Source organism: Diabrotica virgifera, chromosome 2, assembly GCF_917563875.1.
Source record: "Diabrotica virgifera virgifera chromosome 2, PGI_DIABVI_V3a".
Lineage (NCBI taxonomy): Eukaryota > Metazoa > Arthropoda > Insecta > Coleoptera > Chrysomelidae > Diabrotica > Diabrotica virgifera.
In genome coordinates, this window is record NC_065444.1 from 258772901 (window position 1) to 258795471 (window position 22571).

Consider the following 22571-nt stretch of genomic DNA (forward strand, 5'->3'; position numbering starts at 1 on the left):
AATAATGTATATATTTTACCTGGCGATCGAAACTAGTATATTATCGATAGCTATGTAAAATAAATGCATTATTTTGAATGCCAGAATTCACGAATATGAAGAGTAGGATACTATGCTCTAGGCTAGGATACCATCCTTTGGTCTCCGTAGTGAGCACACGCTTACGCTCTAGCAGTTGCCATTTGGTAGATATATTTGATCATGTTAGCGTAGCGATGGTCTATTCGACATTCTGTCAATGCTTTTAACATTTTCTGCTGGCTTATGGTATCAAGACAAGATAAATAAATTTATATATGATATTTTATTGACATTGATAACGTAACATTACAATTCACAAATTAAATATTAATTCGTTGTTCTCCACGTTTGTTTCTCATGTATGGCGTAAAATACACTGTCGCAAATGGCAGCGATAGATAAACAAAGACTTGGAATAATCCATAGGAGAGTTTTTGTTTAAAGGAAAGGCGAGTTTTTGGGGGTCCTGATACCACATTACACTGTCGAATCATCTAAAAATAAGATATATTAGCGGTGTCAATTTTATTAAACTAGATAGAACTATAAAATATAAAATGATGAATATATCAATAAAAAGGAAAATCAGAGAAGCGAAAGAAAAAGAGTAAATGGAGAGGTGCGAAGAAATTGAAACTCTACAGTCAAAGTAAGATATGGTGTATTCCACGAATATACGACTGTTTTGAATTATCGCGACAACGAATATTTTAGTGTGCAACATAAGAAATACGAAAGTATTTGTACATAGGAAAATTAAAGAACTCACAGGTGGACTAAGACGGAGACAGAAAGGAAATCTAACTGATTCTGACGAAAATATGATCTTAAACAGAGTAAAATAAGAACGTGGAAAGAATATCTAGAGAAACTATGTGAAGACTAAAGTGATAACACCTTTGAGCTGGAAGAAGAGGTAAAGAATATGACAGCAGGAAGTTTATTCTGCAAATACATAGCTAAAGGATGGCAAAGCAGCAAGCCCCAATAATATACAAGCAGAACTACTCAAACTTATAGACAACGAATCAATAGCAATAATCACAAAGATACTCAATAAAATGTACAACACTGGAGAAATACCAACAAAATGGCTGACATTTCCAAAAAAACGTAACCAAAAATGTGAAGAATACCGTAAGATAAGCCTGATGAGTCATCTCCTAAAATTGATCTTTAAGATAATCCATAAGACATTTTACAACATATTATGTGAAAGTCTTGCGTCTACAACGTGTTCAACGCACAGGCCATGCATTAAGTAAGAGGAATATAGGTTTCCAAAATAACTGTTGCCTGCTTTTCTGAATCTTTGTTCAACGATCATAGTGGCATCGGGATAATTTAAAGATAGGAAGCTGCCGATATTCTGAGCATACTATGAGACAGAAAGACTACAATTTGAACAAATTAATTATAAATTAAAGAACACGGAATTACAAACGAAATAGAAGGAAAGCAAAATTTTGATGGTTTAGTTTTTAGATGATATAACAACATTCTGACCCGAAATGGATTCAAATATACCAGGATAGAGAACGCTGGAGGAAAAGGGAAGGCTTATGTCCCAAGATGTTCCCGGTTAATTAAATAAATAGATTAACACCAAAAAAAACGTAAATTATTAATTACTCTGTAGTAAAGTAGTATTTTTAAATTACTTACAGTGGTAAATCGCAAACTTGTTCAATAGTGTTTGACTTATTTGACAGAATTTAAATTACTCATGAATTATGACTACCAGAAGGCCATGGTTAGTAGAGGTTTGCATAAATGCTCATTAACGTCACGGTTATTAGACTTTATTACGGTTGTCTTGTCCGAAGGTGGTGGGGAGACTTATATTTTTGACTTTACGTCACAAGAGTTTACATTACCATATTTTTAAATTATTTTCGATCATTGAATGTGTGTTATTGTGTATATATGTGTATTATTTGTGTTATTATGAAATAATAAGACAAATAGTGTACACATTTTATCTTATACCGGGTGGCGAATCGTAAAAAGGGCCATAGGAAACTCAATGTAAAGTTCTGAATTGTTGAATTCCTGCTTACCTAATTATTCTACATCAAAAGTCATGAGAGAATACTTGTAGAGAACTAAAATCTGTATTAAAATCAAAAGTTAAAATTGTTCTACGATTTAAATGCATTCCAAAATTTTTAAAAATATGATACATTTGCCACAATAGGTATGCGTGTAAAAGTAAGGCCACACGTTACTATTTAACTGACAGTGCTCACACCATCGACTGAATAAAAAAATCTTTATTATTAATCCTTTCTCCGCAACTCAAGGTATCTTATCAACTGTATTGTTTTTAAACAATAGATGATAAAATAAAAATATTGACAGTTCACAAATGTGAACATTATTGCATTGTGTGTGGCCTAAGTTTGGGCTGAAAATTAAAATGTATTACATTTTTACAAAATTTTGGAATATGTTTAATTACGTAGACCAATTTTAACAGTTATTTCCAATATAGATTTCAATCCTCTTCAAATAGTTTCTAATGTCTTTTGATGTAAAATAATTATTAGGGAAGCTGGAATTCAACAGTTCAGAATTTTACATTGAGTTAATGGAAAACTTTGATGCATGTCAAAATTCTCAATGTGTTTTAATTGTATTCAGTTTTTTCGAATCCTGAGAAAACTAATAAATATTTTTGAAAAATTTAAACTCAGAATGAAAGACTACATTATTACCGAGGGCTGAAAGTCCCTGAAAACTTCTATAATGTTTATTTTAATAAGTTACAGTGCTGAAAATAAAAGAGAAGTGTGATATTTAATTTCAAATATTTCATTCAATAGAATCTGCTTGTTTATTCTAAGGGGCTTTCCGCCCTCGGTAATAATGTAATCTAGCATCCTGCGTTTAAATTTTTCTAAAATACTTGGTTTTCTCAGGATTCGAAAAAAATCATATTACGATTCAAATGACAGTAAACTCTCGTGACGTAATCTCACCCTTAATGTTCATTGGTTAGTCGATTTAGGCAACCGTAGTAATGGGTGCGTTCGGACGACCACAGCGGCTGGACAGCTGAGCCAGCAGTAGCTGTCAGACGTCACCGCTGGAAGCCAGCCGCTGAGAGATTTACTAAGCTTTCCCTATCACGGCTGGATACAACCACTCAGCCGATTTCTGCTGACCGCCAGCCGCTATGGTCGTCCGAACGCACCCAATGTCTAAGAACCGTGCATTAACGTAGTATCTAAATGACACTGTCAAGCGCCAAAGTTTAATAAAGGTTTGCTAATCATGAACATATTAAGGATAGACAATACAAGGCATACTGAGCAAAAAAGCGTAACGCGCGGGCAGCCGATCGGTAGTCTGTCTCATAGACGTATATATTATCATAGACTGATTGGGGTATCTCTTTCTAGCACACTGTATCGATAAACTAGCATGAAACTAAGTGAGGGTATAAGTACGGAAGGAGAGGACTACTGTCACAGCTTTACCATTGCTTTTCTATGCGTAAGAATGAAACAGCAAAAAAGATGGTGTCGTCACTTCGCTCAAGATGACACTCTGTCTATGATAATATATATGTTTATGGTCTGTCTATCTCTTTTTACAAAGCGATCCCGCGCATGTGACAGACAAAGATAGCTAGACCACTCAAAGTGAATATTGTCCATTGATAATGGGTGCATTCAGCAGACGCAATCGCTAACTAATCGATTAGTGATTTTCTGCTGAATGCCACATAAATTGTGGCATTCAGCATGTAAATCACAAATCGATTACTAATCGATTAGTTAGCGATTGCGTCTGCTGAATGCACCCTTTGGCGTTACACCTCGATGCATAGATGGTCAATACCTTGCCTGGTCTACCCTTTATTATATCTATGTTGCTAATACGGCCGACCGGCGACCATTGTGTGCTTATCACAAACCATACATACTTATAGACGTTTCACGACCATGTTAATCTTTCGGATCGAATTAACGCCATCTCTTGATTGGAATGGGAACTAAATTGACAAATTTTAGTTACGTAAGAATTTCAAATTATAAATTTTGCGGGACTTTTGATGAAATTTCGCAGGAAATTAAAACAACAGAAAGACAATTCAATGTTTTATTCCATATTTTACTGAAAACTTCAAATATTCCAATTTGTTTTCAAAATGCTAAACACTACTGCTATGTGTCACGTGAAAGCACTGATATGTATCGAGTTGAATGAAAATTTTTAAAAGAATCTTGTACATAGGATGATTGTTTAGATAAATATTACCTTATAATCTTTTACAAACTTCCAAAAATATATAGGTCCGAAATGTTGATGACACACTTGTCTATTGGAATAAAATGTTTCAGGATCTATTATAATGTTTTTTTAATGTGGAGAAACACAACACGGGATGATCAATGTAAACTAAAAATTCTACTCATAAAAATGGAGAGGAGGTTAATACACTTATTAAAATTGTGATTAAATCTAATTAAAAACGTAACACCACTATAATAAAATAATTAAGCCACAAACTGTAAAATAAAAAGTAAATAACAAATTAATTTAATTGTCAACTGTCAGTTGTTAAATATGACAAGAGAATTGACTGACAGCGACATCTCTGGATTGGAATGATAACTAATTTGCTGTCTTGACCTTGACAATTTATGTGAACCGTCTATGTGTATGTATGGTTTGTGGTGCTTATGGTTTGTTTTTAAACCAAAAGGAGTAAACTAAAAAGACAGATTCACACCCAAGAAAGTCATTAGAAAAATCACCAAGTATGTACATGTTTTTTTTTGTTGATCATATCGCCTTCGACGGTAGTCCATACATATTATATTATATTAATACGTCGCTAAAGAATTCTAAAAACAACAAATTCTTTGTTAATATAAAAGTAGACTAAAAATCTAAAAATTAAAGGGATAACGCAGGAAATGCAAAAAATCGCCGATATAACTTAATTAACCTATGAAATGTCATTAGTGTCAAAATTTCATAACAGTGGAGCAAACAGAGACATGTTAACAATAGACCAGGCTAGCAATATGCTACTCAATGCATCGGGGTGTAACCATAGATATAATAACAAGTAGATTAGGCCAGGACCGAAAAATAGCGTAACGCGGAGCAGTTCGAGTCAGTGGTCTATCGCTATCTCTCTCTACCGGCGCGGCGCTTAGCTTTCTCTCTCTAGCATATGATGGCCGCCGCCTCTGTGTTTGTGTCGTTCCATTACTTCCACCTCTTGGTAGATACGTTCACACTCGTACGACAGACAAAGATAGGTAGACCACCGTACTTAATAGGTATATTAAGTACGCTGGTTACACCCCCGGTGGTATTGGCGTTACACTCCGATGTATTGAGTGGCATATAACTAGCCTGGTCTATTGTTAACATGTCTCTGGGTGTAACGCCAATATCAAGTACGGTGGTCTAGCTATCTTTGTCTGTCGTGCGAGTGTGAGCGTATCTACCAAGAGGTGGGAGTAATGGAACGACACAAACACAGAAGCGGCGGCCATCATATGCTAGAGAGAGAAAGCTAAGCGCCGCGCCGGTAGAGAGAGATAGATAGACCACCGAGCCGAACTGCTCTGCGTTACGCTATTTTTCGGACCTGGCCTACTAATCTACGTGTTATTATATCTATGGGAGTAAACTTGCCTCCGGTTGGACCAATTACAAACAAGCATTACGGAGCGCTAAATTTGAATTTCTCCTCCTGGTTTAAAATCATACCATAGTATAAAGTTGTCTCGTTAGCATAGAAACAGCAGCCTTGCCTTTTTAACCCTCTAACAGGCAAGACCGTGTTAAGACGGTCTTTGCATTTTAGCTTGTAAAACTTATACCGAATGGTTTTTGATGCCACAGTAACGACATGCATCTTTAAAAAACCTTCCATTCTGGCATCACGATTACGTTATTATCGTTAGTCAAGTGCTAACATCCCATAAAATGGCAGTGAAAATTATTTCTTCATAAACATTATTTTTAAATCGTCAAAAAACACGTTTAGATCAAAGTGATCAACTTGATAATTTTATGGTAAGTAGATTATATTTCATGTCTCAGTAATATATTAATAAGATTTTAGTATTAAAAACTATTGTGTAAATAGGCTTTATAAACAAAAATACCAAGACAGTCTCAAGACGGTCTTGCCGGTTTACATATAAAAAATATCCCCTTCAGTATGAAATTTTGTTATCTTTTTGTGTGTAGGAACATGCTTATTTTCCTGTTGTTCTATTATTTTTCTTTTCTGTGATAGATGCATTGTCTAAATCGTAACCATAAGAACAAATTCAACTTGGGAGAATTGTCTGATGAACAATTATTCGACTTTATTGATTCCGTTGAAATTGACGATAGCATTTATAGTAGTGACGATAGTATTGTGGATCCCGACTATGTTGATGATAGTGTTGAGCCTGAAAAGCCTTACAGCCTATCCGAGGTATCAGAAGCTTAATCACAAGTTATTGATGACTGCATTCAGGAAATGCTTGAAGCTGAGACAACTGATGCATTTGTAAATGATATAAATTTGTCAATGGATATTAGTAATGTTGATCAACCAGCAGCTTCTTCAACATTAGTTTTGGATGATGTAGCGACCGAAACATCACGCAATTGATGGGTGGAGTCGATTTGATGGATGGCCTTATGGGTCGATATGACATTCGAGCTAAAAGCAGAAATATTATGATTCGGATATTCTATCATTTTGTCGACATGGCCGCCACAAACGCATTCATACTATATAAACGTATACGTGCCGAAAAGGCAAATAATTCCAGTGACTGTTGCGAAGAGGAGAGGCTTCTATCTCTATCACAATTCCGTGAAGAGATAGCATTTGGCCTTGTTTCGTTCAAGGAAATACGAAATGTAGGTCGACCATCATCAGCTCGAAATGGTGAACCTGGTTCTTCTAGTAAAACTAATTCATCTGGTGTTGACAAAAGAGCGGTTTGTACGTTTTGATGGTGAAAACCATTTTCCAAATTGGGTTGATCGAAAAGGCAAGAAGAGGTGTAAGCTGTGTAAAAAATCTGATACGCAGCTTGTTTGTTTCAAATGTGACCTCCATTTATGCGGCACAGTCGGTAAATGTTTTTGGGATTACCACCATCAAAAATAACATGTTATATACTTATTTTTCTTAATAGATCTTGTTTTATAATAAACATCTACCAAATTTATTTTTCACTCATAACCCGACAAGACCGTCTGTAGACGGTCTTCACTATTTCTCACCTAGTACTTATTCTAGACAAGGTTTTTAGAAGAAAATTAAAAATAAGTTATTTTTGCCTATATTTACTTGAAAAAAAAATATCAACTTCAACAGATAATTTTTACGATTTGGCCTGTTAGAGGGTTAACATTATGGCAGCCAACGTGTTACAGATTTATTTACACCCACAATTTACTAGTATGTGCTGCCATCTATGAAAGGTCAATTTTATTAAATAAATATTTGTAAATTTTTAGTGATTTTTAGGTTATGTAATGGTAATGTCAAAACATTGCCTTTTTATTTTGTTTATGGTTTTTTGTACGTAAATTGTGATATATCGGAATGTCTAGTCAGAAATATACAAATACAGTTTTATTACTAAAAACTCAAAGCAACGAAACATCTGATAAATACGCACAATTATTAACTGACAACGGTTTTCAGGCGAGACAAGTAAAGACTTTAGTATTTCAATTTAAAAACTTAAACATACTAGCTGAGAAACTTAATAAAGCCAGTTTATATTCAGGTATAATATTTTCAAGTCCTCGATGTGTACAGGCCGTTAAATTGGCTTGTCAAGAAGCTGATATCAACATCAAAGATTGGCAGTCGAAAAATAATTTTGTGGTAGGAACAGCAACTTACACAGAAGCCCTACAAAGTCTAGGTTTTGAATGCAGGGGAAGTGATAGTGGAAATGCAGTAAATTTATTAGAATACATGAAAAAAGGTAGTTTTTTTTATTTATTTTGACGGGAGACCCCCATTACAGTATCTTCTTCTTGACTGGTATTACAACTTGTGGTGAGTCTTCCCTGCATCCACTATAGCCCTCCATCTTCTACGACCTTGCGCTTCCATTTGCCATTGTTGTACCCCAATCTTAGATACATCGGTGTCAACATCATCATTCTATCTTTTTCTCAGACAGTTTATTGATCTTCTACTGTCTGGTCTCTCAAAAAATACTATCTTTAACACTCTGTCTTGCTCTGATCTTACAACATAACCTGTCCATCTTATCCGGTTAGCTTTTATCATCATTCTCTTTGCCTTATCCCTATGTGGGGTCGGCTTCCCTAATTGCATTTCTATTTTGGGTCATATCAATGATAATCCCCTTTACCAACATGCCCTGCCGTATCGTCTCCCCCAGGTCTTCTTTGGTCTTCCTCTTCTACTCCTTCCAGGAATCTGCACTTCAGCTATTCTTGGTATTGGGTGATTAACGTCTCGACGTTGAACATGACCAAACCATCTTAACATATGCTCTCTCATTTTGGCATCAATTGGTGCCACACCTAGACTTCCCCTAATATACTCATTTCTAATTTTATCCTTTGTCACTCCACTCATCCATCTAAGCATTCTCATTTCTGCCACATGCATTCGTTGTTCCTCTTTCTTTTTCACTGCCCAACATTCAGTTCCGCACATCATAGCCAGTCTTATGGCTGTTTTATAGAATTTTCCCTTCAGCTTCATTGGAATTTTTCTGTCACATAACACACCACTCGCTTTTTTCCACTTCATCCATCCAGCCCTAATTCTACTGCATGCATCTCCATCTATTTCTCCATTACTCTGTAATACTGATCCTAGGTACTTAAAACTATTGCTTTTCACAATCATTTCACCATCCAAAGATACCATTTTATTTGTAGTAACTCCATCTTTAAATGAACATTCCAAATACTCTGTTTTTGTCCTACTAAGTTTTAAACCTTTTTCCTCCAGAGCTTGTCTCCACTGTTCCAGTTTTTGTTCTAAGTCTCTTTCACTATTTCCTATTAACACTACATCATCAGCATACATTAGGCACCATGGAATGCTACCCTGTAGTTTCGCTGTTATCTGGTCCAAAACTAATGAGAATAAATAGGGACTAAGCACCGAGCCTTGGTGCAATCCTACTTTCACCTGAAATTTATCAGTCTCTCCCACACCTGTCCTAACACTAGTCGTTACTCCCTCATACATATCTCTCATAATCTTTACATATTCGCCAGGGACTCCTTTCTTATTGAGTGCCCACCACATAATCTCTCGAGGAACATCATATGCTTTCTCAAGATCAATGAATACCATATGAACGTTGGTCTCTTTATTCCTGTATTTTTCCATCAGTTGCCTTACAATGAAAATTGCATCTGTTGTTGATCTGCCCTACATAAAGCCAAATTGATTATCGGATATTTCAGTTTCTTCACGTATCCATCTATCAATTACTCTCTCCCATATTTTCATGGTGTGGCTAAGCAGTTTTATAGCCTTGTAGTTTGTACATTGTTGTATGTCTCCCTTGTTTTTGTAGACAGGTACTAATATACTGCTTCTCCATTCGTCTGGCATTTGTCCAACTTCCATAATTCTATTAAATAGACCTGCTAGCCAACTTATTCCTGTCTCTCCCAATGCTCTCCATACTTCCCCAGGAATATCATCTGGTCCGACTGCTTTTCCTTTCTTTATTTTTTAAAGCGCTTGAGCCACTTCCTCGTTTGTTATTCTGGTAACCATTGCTGTTACTGTCTCTGTTAACTCCACAGGCTGTCTGTCAAATTCTTCATTTAATAAACTGTCAAAATACTTTCTCCATCTCTTTTTGACATCCTTTTCGTGAATTAGTATTTTATTATTTTCATCTCGGATACATCTAATCTGATTAAAATCTCTTGCTTTCTTTGCTCTCTGTTTGGCTATTTTATATATCTTTGCTTCACCTTCCCTGGTATCAAGTTGATCGTATGGGTTTGAATACGCTTCTGCTTCTGCTTTTTGGCAACCATATAGTTTTGAAGATCTATGTCCAATCAACGAAAACTTTTCGTTTATAAATTCACAAAAGTGTGTGTGTTATTGCGTTGCCGCTCCTGGAATATCTAGAGGCCACCTAGCGATGGATAGCTATGTAGTCTGTCTTCTGAATCAAAATCTGAAAACGGCATTTCGCTATCTCTAGCCATCTTCGAGATATCCGACCTCAAAGTCGTCATTGTGATGTCACAAGCCTCCTTTAAATTGTCATTTTCTTCCGACATAGAAACGTCAACTCTAATTTGTTTTCGTTTAATGGAACTAAACGTCAACATAAAATTGAAATGTCAGATAAACAAATTTTATTTATTTATGTTAATGTAATGTTAAATTACACTTCACTATTTTCAAGGAAAACTGTTTATTTTGTATATATTTATTTTTATTAGATATCAAATCTATATTATACAAGGTATGTCAAAAAATATGAAGTTCGATCAAGATTAAAGTGTCTTTATTTTTCACAATATTGAAAAGTGTTATTATAAAAAGTTGTTTGGAGTTAAAAACTATGTTCTAATATGCAATTACTTGTACATCCTTCTAAAGATAAAAAAATATTTGAAAATTTTTCTCAAATTACGAATACCAATATCATTTTCATTCATAACTCTTTTATTATTAATTTACGAAGAAAAGTTATTCTTCATAAAAAGATCTGCATGGTCTAAAATCTAAGATGCAATCATCATATATCAAATTTTATTCGAGGTATGTCAAAACATATGAATTTCGCTCGAGAGTAGAGTATAGTATTTTTACTACAAAAGCGATATTACGTAGGTCAAAATTTTTGACGTAAGAGAACTGTCAAAACATTAGAATGTGACTTTTGAAATATTGAAAAGTCGCATTCTAATGTTTTGACAGTTCTCTTACGTCAAAAATTTTGACCTACGTAATATCGCTTTTGTAGTAAAAATACTATACCTTTATAGTTCACAATATTTAAATTAGGATATAATTGCATATTAAAACATAGCATTTAATACTAAACAACTTTTCATAATAGAAATTTTCCATATTATGAATTTAAATATGTAAATAAACATAGTTTTCGTTATGATAATGCTCGCATTTTCAGCTTGTTTTCTCTTTTCTCTTCTCTTCCGGTTAGCTTTTATATGTCTGACAATGTTTTCAGTACCATACAGAGTCACCAATTCAGTATTACAGCGCCTTTTCCACTCTCTTGTCAGTTTATCTCTTTCAGGACCAAAGATTTTGAGAACCTTCCTTTCAAATACCAGCAACTTATTTATTTGCTGCTTATGTAGTGTCCATGTTTCACTTCCATATGCAACAACTGGGTGAATAATTAACAGGTACAGTCTTAATTTAGATTTTGTTTTTAGCAGCTTAAATCTTAATAATGATGATAGGGAGTATAATGCTCTATTTCCCGCAGCTATCCTTGCTGAGACCTCTTTTTGTATGTGGTTGTTTATCTGTGATTACCGCCCCCAGATATTTAAACCCTTTTACTACTTCGAAGTTGTGGTCATTAATAGTTATGTTCTGCATAACTCTTGGTTTGGATTTTTTGTTAGGAATATGTATTTCGTCTTCTCTTAATTTATTGAAATACCCAGACTACTTGTTTCTTCGAGTTCTGAAAACACCATTCTTACATCTCTTGCAGAATGAGCGACTGCAAATAGGTCATCAGCAAAGGTCAGAAGGCCTGAGTATTATTAGCTGTAATTGATTTTCTGAACACCACGACCATAGAGCTTTCAAACCATCCTCTTCCAAATCAATATTTAACATTGTATTAACTCTCCTAAAGAGTTTGAGATCATCTGTTTTGAGCTTGCTTTATATGAATTTAGAACTACCTAATACAGAACATTATATCCTCAACTTCTTTTTTGGCTTTTCCCATTATGAGTTCGCTATTTTTCGTCCTACAAAGCACTATTCTCCCAGTCACCTTCTCTGAGGTCTCTATCTATCATAGCATTTCCTATGTATGTGTTCCATCTTATAGCAGGTCTTCATTTCTGTCTTCTTTCCTATGGGTCCCAGTCCAATACTCTTTCAGCCACCTGTGCTCTGACATTCTTTGTACATGCCTGTACTGCTGCAGTTTTCCAACTTTTTTGTAATTGAACATTCTACTTTCATTCTGTTACATATTTCGTCTGTTCTTATTCTATCCTCTCTTGTGATTTGTAGACATCTTGTCATAAAGTCGAGTTCAACTACTCTTATTCTATTTAGTATTGATGTTATCATTGGCCATACTTCCGTTCCATATCAGGTAATATATTATGGAATTGAAAGCTATGCTATATGCTTTGAAAGATTGTTTTTTGTTTTCTTTGGCTAAAGTGTTGTTCCATACCACTCCCTTGAGTGCTTTTGCGGATAGTCTTTCCCTTGCTAGTTTCATTTCTGTATCTTTCATACAAGTACAGTACATAAGTGGTCAGTCTTACACATATTTATCTTGAGTACTGGTAGCTCATATTCATCCTTTAATTTCCTTATTATATACAAGTATTCCATATCCTTCCTGTCTTGTGCAAATACAACTTGATCATCTGCGAAAATTAGTGAATGTACTATCTTCTCCTGTACTGTATGCTAATTGTTCCTCATTTTCTATAATTCTATATCATCGTTTCAAAGCCCTTGCTTTAGTTTAGTAACACCTTGGCTGTATTTAGAGATATTTATAAACTTACATTGAATGCATTACAAGGCATATATTATGTCCCGTATACCGTATACCCCATCTGCCACTGTGCGTTGTGACAACAGTGCTGCAGCCAACCGTTAATCTAATACTAGGTAGGTATATTTTTTGTTTCGTAAAATCAACATCATTCTTTCGTTGTTTACAGTTGTTGACGACCAACACAGCCTGTTTTTATATCCCCATGGAAATTTGAAAAGCGATAGTTTCAGTAAAGTAGAAGAGAAACAAAAGATTCAAGTGGAAGGTGTGTTAGTATATCATACAATAGATAATCCAAATGTCGAAGAAGAAATTAGTGATGCCACTAATAATTTTACAGAAACTCCAGAATTTATGGTATTTTTTAGTCCTTCTGGTTTAGAAAGTTCAATAGAATACCTTAGAAAACTGCCTCTGTTTGAGTCAAGTAAAGTAAGTTTTATGTTTTCTTGTATATATTACTTTTTATAATACATTTGAACCCGCCTATTGTAATAGCCTTCCTGCATGTATATTTACAGTACATATTATACAGTGCTAGTCAAAAGTCTGTACCCCCTCTTATCTTTTGAACAGTTATAATAGTGAAATTTGGAGGGAGGAAATAAACGGACGTAAGCTTCTTAACTAGTCATGACAGGTGACGTAATAGTGACAGATGACGTTACAGAGCCACTGTGACCATAATTTTAAATGGGACCTTATGGCAAGTGATACCTCGTTTGAAAGGTATTCAAAATACCTATGCAGCCATACTAATTTTTTGAAGTTATACTTCTTTAGGCACGAGGGTGAATTTTTACATTCCCCGGCTCATGCGCATACGGACAGTATGGTATTAAATAGTCGCTACATCTTTTAAGTTATGTAGCGCAAATAAGGTGTGCGTGAAAAGAATATATTATTAGTGTTTTTAGTAAATATATTTATTATAATTTTTATGTCTGTGGATTTGTCTTCCTCCTAATAAGTATTATTGAAAATGTTTATTTTCATTTGAAGTATCTGTCACCGAGATTGTAATTATGTCCGAGAAATGATCCAATGATTACAAAAGCCGTGGTAGCTTTTTTTATTTTTTTTTTTATTTTAATTTTTGGTATTCTTTTTGTTCTTTCTAAAATTAGTTTAATATTTAAATACAATACAAAAAGACTGTTTAAAGTAGATATTGATTTCGTTGAAATCTAGTGTTGGAAAATTCTCGAGAATGAAAAATCGGAGAATATTCTCTATATGGAGAATTTTCTGAGAATGAACCTTATGACGCGCTTATGGATATTTTTAAAGATGAAATAGTGTATTAAAAATCATTAAATTATATACAAAATTATGAGACGAAACAACAGTGTTTTTTCTATATAAGAAAATACAAAAACAACAGAAAACAAAATGTATTTGATAAAAAAAATGAAATTTTCTTAACAGCAAATACTGGATGTGGCGAGCTAATCTGAAAAAGATGAGGCCTCAGATTCAGAATCTATTTGTAGAGTGACGGGGCAAAGGGATCTAAGTGCCAAAAAATCAAAAAATCACTTTTTCCACTCAAAGTGTTCTATGTGCCATCGCCAATAGCCCCACTGTGATTTAAGTCCCTATTCTACTGTTACCTAATTTAAAAATTGACTGCATGATCAAGCTAGCGGTATGTCCTTCGGACGTGTCCGGCCAAACTGTTCTAAGTGCCATGCTTCTTTATTAGTATTGTTCCATGTCAGTAGTTGCTTATAAACGTTCGGGAACGTGTCGTTTTAAGGTTAAAATTCCTATTTTGCATGAAATAATGAATGAACAAGCATTTCGTCGTGATGAAACAGTTAAAAACAAAAAACGTAAGAGAAAAATACAGAGTGAGGCACGAGTTAGTGGAAATTCGTACACTACCGATAAATTTAAAAAACTAGTTCCGGCAAGACGTAAACCTAAAAACGAGGTTAGTATTAATTTTTATTTTCGAGTATGTGTGCAATAATGACGTTAGCAACAAAAACCAATATTTGCAATGTAACCTTATATTTTGCTTTTTTTGTTTTCAGGTTGAATGCAAATGTAAGAACAGCTATTGTAAGGAACTGACTGGAATAGAGAAGATGCAACTCCATGAGTCCTACTATTCACTGGATTTAAATGAACAGGGTAGTTATCTTATGGGACTGATTCAGATACTTCCGGTGACACGACGTCGTCATGGTACTTACGATGATGATTCAGAGAGCCGACGCCAATGCACTATGAGTTACACTGTTCCTGATGGTAAGGGAGGTTTACAAAAAGTTTGTAAACAGACATTCATGAAGATTTTTGCTGTTAATCCCCAAAGGATTACAACCATTGTCAAGAAGAAAAAAAGTGGGGATTACACTTACACAGACAAGCGAGGTGGTGCAAAAATGTTTAAATTCACTGTCCATGATCGTCGTTTAGTGAAACAACATATTAATAGCTTCCCTAGAGATGTCAGTCATTACAACCGACTTAAGTCGGACAAAGAGTATTTGAGCTCTGATCTGAATGTGCATAGGCTTTTCAGGGCATTTCAAGAAAAGAATCCTTGTACTCATATTTCACACAAGTTTTACCGAAGTGTTTTTTTGAAGGATTTTCCGAACCTATCCTTCCGTCGACCACGAGTGGATACTTGCAAAACATGCGATCAACTGAGCATATCAACCAAAAGTTCTGACCCAGCAACCAAGAAAACAGGGACAACAAAACTTGAGTTACATCACCGCCAAGTAGAAGCTGTTTTCGCATCTATAAAAAGCGACTTTATACGAAGCACTTTGCCAGTAAGTGACACGTGCACCATAACAATGGATTTGCAGAAAGTTTTTTCGTTACCCAAACTAACTCACAGTAGTATGTACTATTCTCGCCAAATATCTGGTTACAACTTTGGTATTCACGTGACTGATACAGATGATGGATTGATGTGTATTTGGCATGAGGGGCAATCAGGAAGAGGAGGCAACCAAATGGCATCTTGCCTTTTACAAACACTAAACTGTGGACTACTCAATACATACAAAAAAAATCTGTGCGTTTGGAGTGATAACTGTGCAGGTCAGTTGAAAAACAGAATGCTTTTGTTCTTGTACATTTTTCTTGTCTGCCATGAAGTTTTTGAAACGATTGATCATAAGTTTCTTGTATCAGGTCATTCGTTCTCAGCTTCAGATCGGGATTTTGCTTTAATCGAAAAAAGAGCAAGACAATGCAAGCTAATTAATATGCAGGATGTTATGAAGGCGATAGTCACAGCGAGACCTTCACGTCCTTACAAAGTTCTGAACATGGGTGACGAGAAAACGTTTTTTGATTTTGATGCAGCCTCTTCCGCGTTTCTGAATACAGCCAAACTTGGAATTTCTACAGCTGTTTGGATTCGAGTTTCAAAGAACAACCCTGGGACCGTCATGTACAAGAAAAGTTACAGTGATTTAGCACCGTGGGAAAGTTGTATAGTCCTAAAACCTGGCATTACTGCCACTACCATCAAAAATGCTACACTGTCTTCTCTTCCAAATTCCTTACCTTTAAAAGAATCTAAAAAGAAAGACATTACTGCAATGTTGCAATTTCTCGATGATGACAATAAACAATATTTTTTAAACATTTTGACAGTTTAATCACTTTATCATTTTCATTTTTTGTAATATGTGTTATATTTGAAGCATGTTTAATATTTAAAATGACTTAATTTAACAGTTTTTATTTTTAAATAAACGATTTACGACAATAAATTTGATTCAAAAACGGTTTTTTGTGTTTTCCCAATAAAATGTTTTTTGGCACTTAGATCACTTTGCCCCGCTACTCTACATTTCTATCATTAGCTCATCCTGGTCATTTACATTCTGCATTTCAATGTAGTACTGATGAGAAGTTGTGGGATTTTGTTTTTCACTAGTCGCCAGCTCAGTCAGGGATTGGTCTACGTCTAACAATTTTAAATTGTGAGCAATAAAAGTTACCGTATCAGCCCGTTCACCAGTAAGCCGGTTTCTTTTAGAGGAGTGGATAAAACCATAAGTACTGAAACTTATTTCAGTCGATGCACTGGATGAAGGCATGCTTACCGTCGACGAACCTAACAACTGTGTTGGCTGAAAAGCAGTTGATGAATGTTTCTGTTGATCCTTTTCAAATAATTGTCTTGCTTCCACTGGACATTTAACTTCTTCTTCTTTAAGTACCGTGCCCAAATTTTTAGGCGTGGGTAGCTTCCATAACAATTTGCCGATATCGTTCTCGATCTTGTGCGGCATGTAATAATTGATCTGCTGATAAGCCAGTCCATTGACGAAGGTTTCGGAGCCATGAATATTTCTTTCGACCAATTCCTCTTTTTCCGTCGATCTTTCCATTGAGTATTAACTGCAGCATCCTGTATCTGCTACCTCTCATTATATGCCCCAGATATTCAAGTTTTCTCTTTTTTATCATCTTCATTAAATCACCTTCGCCTTGACCTACTCTGTTTAAGACTTCTCTGTTTGAAATGCGTTGAACCCAAGATATTCTGAGCATTCTACGATACGACCACATCTCAAAGGCTTCTAATTTGTTCATCATGTTAACCTTCATGATCCATGTTTCACATCCATATAGTAATACAGGATACACATAACATTTTAGGAACTTGATTCTTAGTTGTAAGTTCAGCTGAGAGTTGCTCAGAATAGATCCAAGTTTCATAAATGCTCCTCTTGCAATTTCTATACGAGTTTTAATTTCTTCATCCGGATTTAGTGTCTCGTATATCCAACATCATTGACAATTAGTTGCATAGGACCAACGTCTTGTTTACTAACCACAAGTAACTTTGTCTTTGTTGCATTTATGTTAAGTCCGTTATTGGAGCATTCTCTAGTGACTCGATCTATAAGGAATTGAAGATCTTCGATATTTTCAGCCATGATCGCGGTGTCGTCTGCATATCTGATGTTGTTAATAGTTTCTCCCCCGATTCGAACTCCACATTGTCCTTCCAAGGCTTCATTAAAAATTATTTCTGAGTATACGTTAAACAAAGTTGGGGATAACACACAACCCTGTCTAACACCTCTTTGAATGCAAATTTTGTCCGTTTCTTTGCCGTCTACCAGAATAGAAGCTTCTTGATTCCAATATAGATGTTGTAAAAGTCTCAGATCTTTATCATCTTTAACACATTTTACTAAATTTGGACATTTAACACATTTTACTAAATGTTTTGTCATTCTTGTTGCATTTTTCAAGTATTGACTATCACAAAATTTGCAAAAGTACTAGTTTTACCTTGTACACTTTTAATTTTACAGTACTTCCATATATTCCATTTAAAGCGAGCACCACACTCTCGCGAAGTTACTTCGGGAAAGTTCACCGAAGTCCGAAGTACCCGCCACTACACACTCATTCTACTTCGCGAGGAACACATTCACGCCGGGCGATAAGGACTTCGGTTCCTTTGACTTGGTCTCAAAAACCGCCACAGAATGCAAGTAGGCCGAGGCGCAGCAAAGTCGCATGAACAACCTGTCTACACTCTCGTACTCGCTGAACTTCGATCGACTTCGCGAGTAGTATAGTGAGCGTTTTAGGTTTTTTAGTAAATTATGCTTTACTTCGATCCATTCTAAATATTTGCACGTAAATATAGCACCAAAACAATAAATACTGACACTGTAAACACCCTAGCTAGTGGTTCATGGGATTCCCCAGCCCCGGCTACTCAGATTTTCGGAGATTTGATCTAAAATCGCGTGAAAGCGAAAAAGCATTTCATGAGCGGAACGGCACGTAGGTGTTTGAGCTTCAAGAATAATAATGTTTGGGATGCAAAAAATATATTAGGTGAATTGGCAAAAACAATATAGAAAATTCTCGAAAATAATTTTCTGCCCGAGAATATTCTCACTGAAAATTTTCTGGCCGAGAATATTCTCGTTCTCGAGAATATTCTCTTGAGAATATTCTCCTCTTACATCACTATTGAAATCATAATATGAAGTTAAATTATATTATAATAGAAGTATAACTTCTTACGTGCGTACAAAGTACACACACATTCTTTTTTTTTTTTTTTGTTTAAGGTGATTTTGATTTTGGTGAATAAATTAAATAAATATAATATTGTAGTTTCGCATTTAATTAATAAAAATTCAAATGTCCGCCTTTGGTTTTTTTGTCAAAAAAGTTTACTTTTTCAATTCTCTAGTAGTTTTTATGTCAACGTCAACCTTTTTGACAAGTAATCGTCGGCGGAATTTTGAATTTTTATTAATTAAATGCGAAACTTAAATTTTCTATTTATTTCATTTATTCATAAAAATTAGCTTAAAATCAAACAAAATTAGTATGCCTGAATAGGTATAATACCTTTCAAACGAGGTATCACTTGCCATAAGGTCCCATTTAAAATTATCTGTCACAGTGGCGCTGTAATGTCATCTTTCACTATTACGTCACCTGTCATGACTAGTTAAGAAGCTTACGTCCGTTTATGTCCTCCCTCCAAACTTCACAATTATAGGTATAACCGTTCAAAATATACGAGTGGGGGTACAGACTTTTGACTAGCACTGTATACATACTTTAATCATATACAATTATAAAATGTTTACATTATTGTGTTAAAATGAAAGAGATGTTTAAAATATTCCTGAATATAACAGCAAGCACCACAAAACTCCCCACGATATGTGGGTTGCTTTGTCCAGAGGATCATCATCATCGGAGCTTTTCATTCTGGATGGAATATTTGCCGATCTTACTTAGAGCTCTCTGATTCGCTTATTGCGTTGAATCACTCCGCATTCCACTTCTGTGTTGTCAAAGTTTTTTTATTTCCCTTTGTTCTAGCACCTCTTCAGCTGAATTTAAAATGGATTCTTTTATATTTTTCTCTATGTTATTTGCTTCTGTTAGATTTTCCTTTAGGGTTGTCTCATATTGTTCTCTTAGTTCCTGTACTTTTAACTTCTCCAGATTCCATCTTCTTTTGTTTTGTCTTGTTCTCTTCGTTTTAATTATCTTCATTTTGATTTCTCCTATTACTAGAATATGTTCTGTGTCCGCGTTTGCTCCTCTATATATGCTCCGAGTATGCAATACTCAGATCAGATTTATCGATGGATCCTTATGTAGTTTTTTCTTCTGAATCCAAATCTGAAAACGGCATTTCGATATTTCTAACCGTCTTCGAGATAATCGACCTCAAAGTCTCAAATGTGAAGTCACAATCGTTTTATTTTCTGCCGACACACTACACGTCCAGCTGAAATCGTTGCTATTAAGTAGGCTAGTTTTTTAATCTCGATTTATTAAGCAAAGCATACAAGGTTATTTACATTTGAGTTTGACACTTCGTGAATGTCAAACTAAATTTTAAATTAAGTATTAATAAAACATCAATGACATTTGATAGTGAATTTAATTATTATATAAAATAAATAAGATGTTCAAAAATACAATTTGAGTATATTTTAAAAGCAATAATTTATTGTTAAAAAGGTTTGTACGAGTATACGGCCTCCCCTTTATGATAAATCGACTGTTCCATTTGCTATGAAATTAAAACATAGTCGGTTCGCTAAACTGGACACAACTGGCTAGTAATTTTAGTAGGTATTTTTTTTGTTTTTTGCGAATTTTACCAAAATTGGCAAAATTACTAATTATTTAGTAATTATTAACTAATTAGTAATCATTTTTTTTGCCATATTGGCAAAATTATTGACTAAAATCACTAGCCAGTTGTGTCTGAGTTTAGCGAACCGACAGTATATGAAATAAAATTGTTTGGTATAAAAAATTAAGGTGTGATATGTGCAATTATATCCTTCTAATGGACAAACATATTTGAAGATTTTTCTCAAATTATGGATACCAACAACATTTTCATTTAATAACTCTTTTATTTTTAATTTGACGAAGAAAAGTTATTCTTCATAAAAAGCTCTTCATGTTCTAAGATTTATGATGCAACCATCATATATAAAATTTTATAAATTTTATACGGGGTATATAAAAAATATGAATTTCGATCAAGAGTAAACTACCTTTATAGTTCATAACATTTAAATTAGAATGATATAAGTGCACATTAAAACATAATTATTAATTCTAAACTACTTTTCATAATAGCAATTTTCCATATTATGAATTAAAATACGTAAATAAACAAAGTTTTCGTTATGATATTACATTTTCAGCTTGTTTAGATATGTATTAGTATGTGATGTCCAGAGGATAGATTTTTTTATGCTTATTTTAATTTAACATCAAGTTTTTAAAACTATATATTTAAATTTTAGTTAATGGCCATTGGTCCAACAACGGAGGCTGCTATGAAAGATTTAAGTCTTCCTGTTTTTGGTGTAGCTAAGCAGCCGAATCCAAAGGATGTCCTTGATCTTTTGTTGCCAATATAAGATTAATGTATACATTAATAAATATGATGATTTATAACAACTTCAGTGAGAGTGAGAAAGTGTACTGTGGTAATATTACAATAATGTTTTAATGAATTTAGGACAAAACTGATATTTATACTATACAATTTGTAGATTAAAAACTTACTAATGAAGTAAAAACCTCACGTGTAGGTAGATGGTATATTATTTCCATCTAAATTATATACCATCTACCTACACGTGACGTTTTTACTTCATTAGTAAGTTTTTTATTATGGTATACAGCCAATGAGAGGAATCTTTTCCTTTTTATTTTTTTTTTATTTTAATTTGTAGATTGTTAAAAAAATAAATATTTATAATTATATATAAATATCCTTCTATTTTTTGTTTGTCCCTCTTACTTACCACCACACATTTATTTTCATTTTCTTTGAAAATACTATGCCGGTTAGGTAGGGAAAGCGAAGGGTAGGAATAACTACAGGGTGTTTGCTAAAGAATGGGCCATAGCTTAACCTTTGATTCCTGAGGTTAGAATATGTCGATATAAGATAACTTACCTTAGTACGAAAGTTGATAATAACCGAAATACAGGGTGTCAAAGTTAAACTTTTATTTTATTTATTCTTGAATATGTCCTAACAGGCATGGGATGATAACAAGAAATTTGGTAAGCGGGGTTTTTTGGAACAAGAAATCTAAATTCGCTACCAAAAATGATGTATTACACAGAGGGCGCAACAGACGCCTTTCTGCGCTCATTTAATAGGTTCAATTTTTTTATTACCCACTCTACATACCTTTTTTTTAGTAGCATGGACTTTATGTCATTCAGTCACAACATGAGTATTAGTGTCATGTGTAGTGTGTATGTTGAGTAAGTGTCTTGTTACCTACTTTGCAAAGTCGACGTCATTGTCTTTGCAAAGAGACGCTAATTGTATCCGAACGTCTGCGGTCCCTCCGGTGAGTACCGATCCCACAAGGACAGAAACTATATTCATTTATTAATTTATAATAAATGAAAAATTTCTGACCCTAGTGAGATTCGAACCCACAACCTTTCGGATTTTTTCGATCCAAAGGCAGGCGCTCTTACCACTGAGCCACGGAGGGGGTTTACATACCTTTTGAATCAACATTTTTATTCTCTTAATATTTTACTTAAAAAATGTAGGTATACTACATTCATCTTCCTAAACTCAACCGTTTTTGAGATAAACGCATTTTAAATCTGCGAGACATTCTTTTTTGCATAATATATCATTGTCGTTACACCCGAAAAATAACTTAAAACCATAAAAATTTCCAAAAAGGTATCGCAAATTTCTTCAAATGGAATTTGCGATGCAATGACATAAATATGAGAACTGGCACAATTATTTATGGTTTCAAGGTT

General features: G+C 34.4%; 1 protein-coding gene and 1 long non-coding RNA gene across 2 annotated transcripts; one reads left to right on the plus strand and one right to left on the minus strand.

The window, feature by feature from the left end:
• Window positions 1-285: 285 nt before the first annotated feature.
• LOC114338540 (uncharacterized) lies at window positions 286-1832 on the minus strand. Its single transcript, XR_003653778.2, has 2 exons — window positions 1687-1832; window positions 286-515 (listed from the first exon to the last, which is right to left on the minus strand). It is a non-coding gene; the product is annotated as an uncharacterized LOC114338540 (long non-coding RNA).
• Window positions 1833-7513: 5681 nt separating this feature from the next.
• LOC114338539 (uroporphyrinogen-III synthase-like) lies at window positions 7514-21542 on the plus strand. The gene is made up of 3 exons (XM_050643176.1): window positions 7514-7997; window positions 12934-13199; window positions 21071-21542. The coding sequence occupies exons 1-3, from the start codon at window positions 7607-7609 to the stop codon at window positions 21185-21187; spliced, it is 774 nt and encodes a 257-aa protein (XP_050499133.1). The 5' UTR covers window positions 7514-7606; the 3' UTR covers window positions 21188-21542.
• Window positions 21543-22571: the final 1029 nt, after the last annotated feature.

Coding starts and splice junctions, on each gene's coding strand:
- LOC114338539 (XM_050643176.1), top strand. CDS start 7,607: ATGTCTAGTCAGAAATATACAAATACAGTTTTATTACTAAAAACTCAA. Junction 7,998..12,933: donor ATTAGAATACATGAAAAAAG/GTAGTTTTTTTT, acceptor CGTTGTTTACAG/TTGTTGACGACCAACACAGC. Junction 13,200..21,070: donor CTCTGTTTGAGTCAAGTAAA/GTAAGTTTTATG, acceptor TTTAAATTTTAG/TTAATGGCCATTGGTCCAAC.